General features: G+C 38.4%; 1 protein-coding gene across 1 annotated transcript in view; it reads right to left on the minus strand.

Moving 5' to 3' along the window:
* The window catches only part of EML5 (EMAP like 5), an 80,223-nt gene that overhangs the window by 58,592 nt on the left and 19,128 nt on the right, over window positions 1–2,503 (minus strand). The window contains exon 11 of the mRNA XM_007462736.1: window positions 1,029–1,170. Within this exon, the coding sequence (XP_007462798.1) occupies window positions 1,029–1,170 (142 nt within the window). The remainder of the gene's footprint in view (window positions 1–1,028; window positions 1,171–2,503) is intronic.

Consider the following 2,503-nt stretch of genomic DNA (forward strand, 5'->3'; position numbering starts at 1 on the left):
ACAAAGAGGTGTGACCGTGGTTTTGAAATCTTACTATAACCTTTCACACCGAAAGTTCATGTACACAACCACTGGTAATTCTCCCTAGTTTTACAGAAAAAAACAAAGGAATACAACACACACACACACACACACACACACACCCCAGAGAATGAAAATGCTGAACATCAATAACTCAAAAGAAAAAAGAAAAAAAAGGGAAGGACCGTGACTAGAGCTCTATCCAGAGATTGTGATTAACTTCAGATTTTTAGTTAAGCATATATGTTAAATATTTAACAACAGCACTAGAAAAAGAGAATAGACTTCTATTGACTTAAAAGTCAATAGAAGGAAGCAAAAATAAATCAACTGATTGAATTATAACATGTTACCTAACTTCAACTTGGTCTTTACATTGCTAGCAATTCTTACTTTCATCTGCTTAAGCTATCACATTTCTTTCAGTCACAATTCCCAACTTTTTCAGCCAGAGCTCCTCCTACAATATCCTCATGCTATAAAATAATATTCCCTACCACATTACTAAGAAATTTGAAGCTATTGTATAATCCTCATCTGGCCTAAGTTAATAGTAACAGTCTTGCTCCAACAATTGAAGCTCTTGTCGCTCTATATTGATAGGGTAGCCTCATTTACCTCCTACAAATGTGCTCAGTTCTGTTTCATCCTAAAATATCCTCCTCTCAACTCTGCTACCCCTTTTTAAGTTAAGGCCTTCCTGGTTTCTGATTCTGAATTATATATAATCCATAGTCATAAAGGGTAGAAAACTTAGCTTCTGTTTTCATCCTATATTCTTTTTTCCAAAATGATATTAAAAACTGACTCAGGGTAGGCATGATCACAGTAGGTCCCATAAAGCAAAGACTGGGTATAATTAATTTTCTTCATATACCATCATGAGCAAGTAGACACAGAATAAATATTTTAGGTCTTTTTTATATATTTACTATTGCTTTCTTACATTTGTGAGGGTTAAATAATTGTGACAATTTGATCTATGCTCAAGTCTGAGGGGCACTTACCTTTTTTAAGTTTCCGGACAGCCAACATACAATGACTAGGAGAGAGATCCCATATTCTTAAGGTCTTATCATCACTTACAGTAGCACAGATGGGCAGATAAGGATGGGTAGCCAAACCCCACACCTCTCCTTCCATGTGTCCCTGTAAATAAAACATAGTTAAGATCAATTTAACTTAAAGATACTTGTATTTAGAAGAAAACTAAAGACAACATTCAATAATATATAATAATGATAGGGTAATGAATAACAGATAAATCTAATAAAACTTTTATCTTTGGAATACACCTTAAAATAACTTCGTAACAGTTTTATCTCCACAGTTACAATATAATCAAGTTGCTGCTGAAAATTAGCTTCAAAATCCTACAACATTTAATGTGGAGAAAATAAGAATTGGCTGCCCTGGAATGCTAATAATTGCCATACAGGAGGGACTTCCTGCATGACAGAGCAAGGGAGTACTGCAGACCTGTGCACCAGTGAAACTGGTAGAAATTAATAAAAAAAAAAATTAAGTCTCTGGAAATGGTTTCGAGGAAATAGAACAAATGAAGAAACATTTACTCAAGAAAATCTGCTAAAATTCAGTAAGACCAGTGAGTTTGCTGTATTTGAACCGAGACACCCCTTTTCTCCCTCTTCCCCACTCACTGACATGAAAACTCCATACCAGATTGATGTAACCAAGAACAAGGGCTGTCTCTCTCCCCAGCCACTAGGGGAGCTTTCTTCCCAGAAGGGGCAGGGGTCAGCATTTCTCATCCAGCCCCCAGCTGCCTGCTATTGAGGCTAAATTCTTGGTGATTGCTGCTGAGAGGTGGGAGCTCCCTCCTTCTATCCACCCCCTATTCTGAGATGGAGGCTCTATCTTAGGTGCAGTGGCCAGTAAGAATACTGGGGCCTCAATGTCAACTCAAGAAGACCTGAGGCTACTTGCTCCCTCCCCACCAACTGAGCACTGAGATCTAAAGCAAGGGACACTCGGAAAAAGGAAGCATTCCACTGTTTTCACCCTCAACTACAGAGCCCTGGATCAGAAATTTTTCCGGGAGAGAGAGAGAAGCAAGCCATAAAACAGCTCCTAGCCTCTTCTCAAAGCAACTGACTTCATTTACTACAATGTGGAAAAGTTGAAGCCTAAAGGTGCTCTTGAAAACAATGGAGGTTGTGATGAAAGTTAATTGGGAGGCAACTGAAAGACTCACTGGACATGGCTAAAATGAAGGCCAGCTAGTCTGTCTAGGAAAAACAGGAAAATCTCATTAGACAACGGGAAGAGACTGCTTGACTTCAGAACAAATCTCAAACAGTAACCTAGGGAACTGTCCCTTTTAAGAAGCCTGAATTTGATTGGTTTAGCCTGTGAAGGAATTTATTCTCCAGGAAAATGTTGGAAACAATAGAGTAATCAGTGAGCAATTAATAGAGTTTAACAGCTGGATGTGGTTAGGGAAAGAGGGCATCAAAGAGGG

This window comes from Lipotes vexillifer, unplaced genomic scaffold (genome assembly GCF_000442215.2).
Source record: "Lipotes vexillifer unplaced genomic scaffold, Lipotes_vexillifer_v1.1 scaffold883, whole genome shotgun sequence".
In the NCBI taxonomy this organism is placed as follows: Eukaryota; Metazoa; Chordata; class Mammalia; order Artiodactyla; family Lipotidae; genus Lipotes; species Lipotes vexillifer.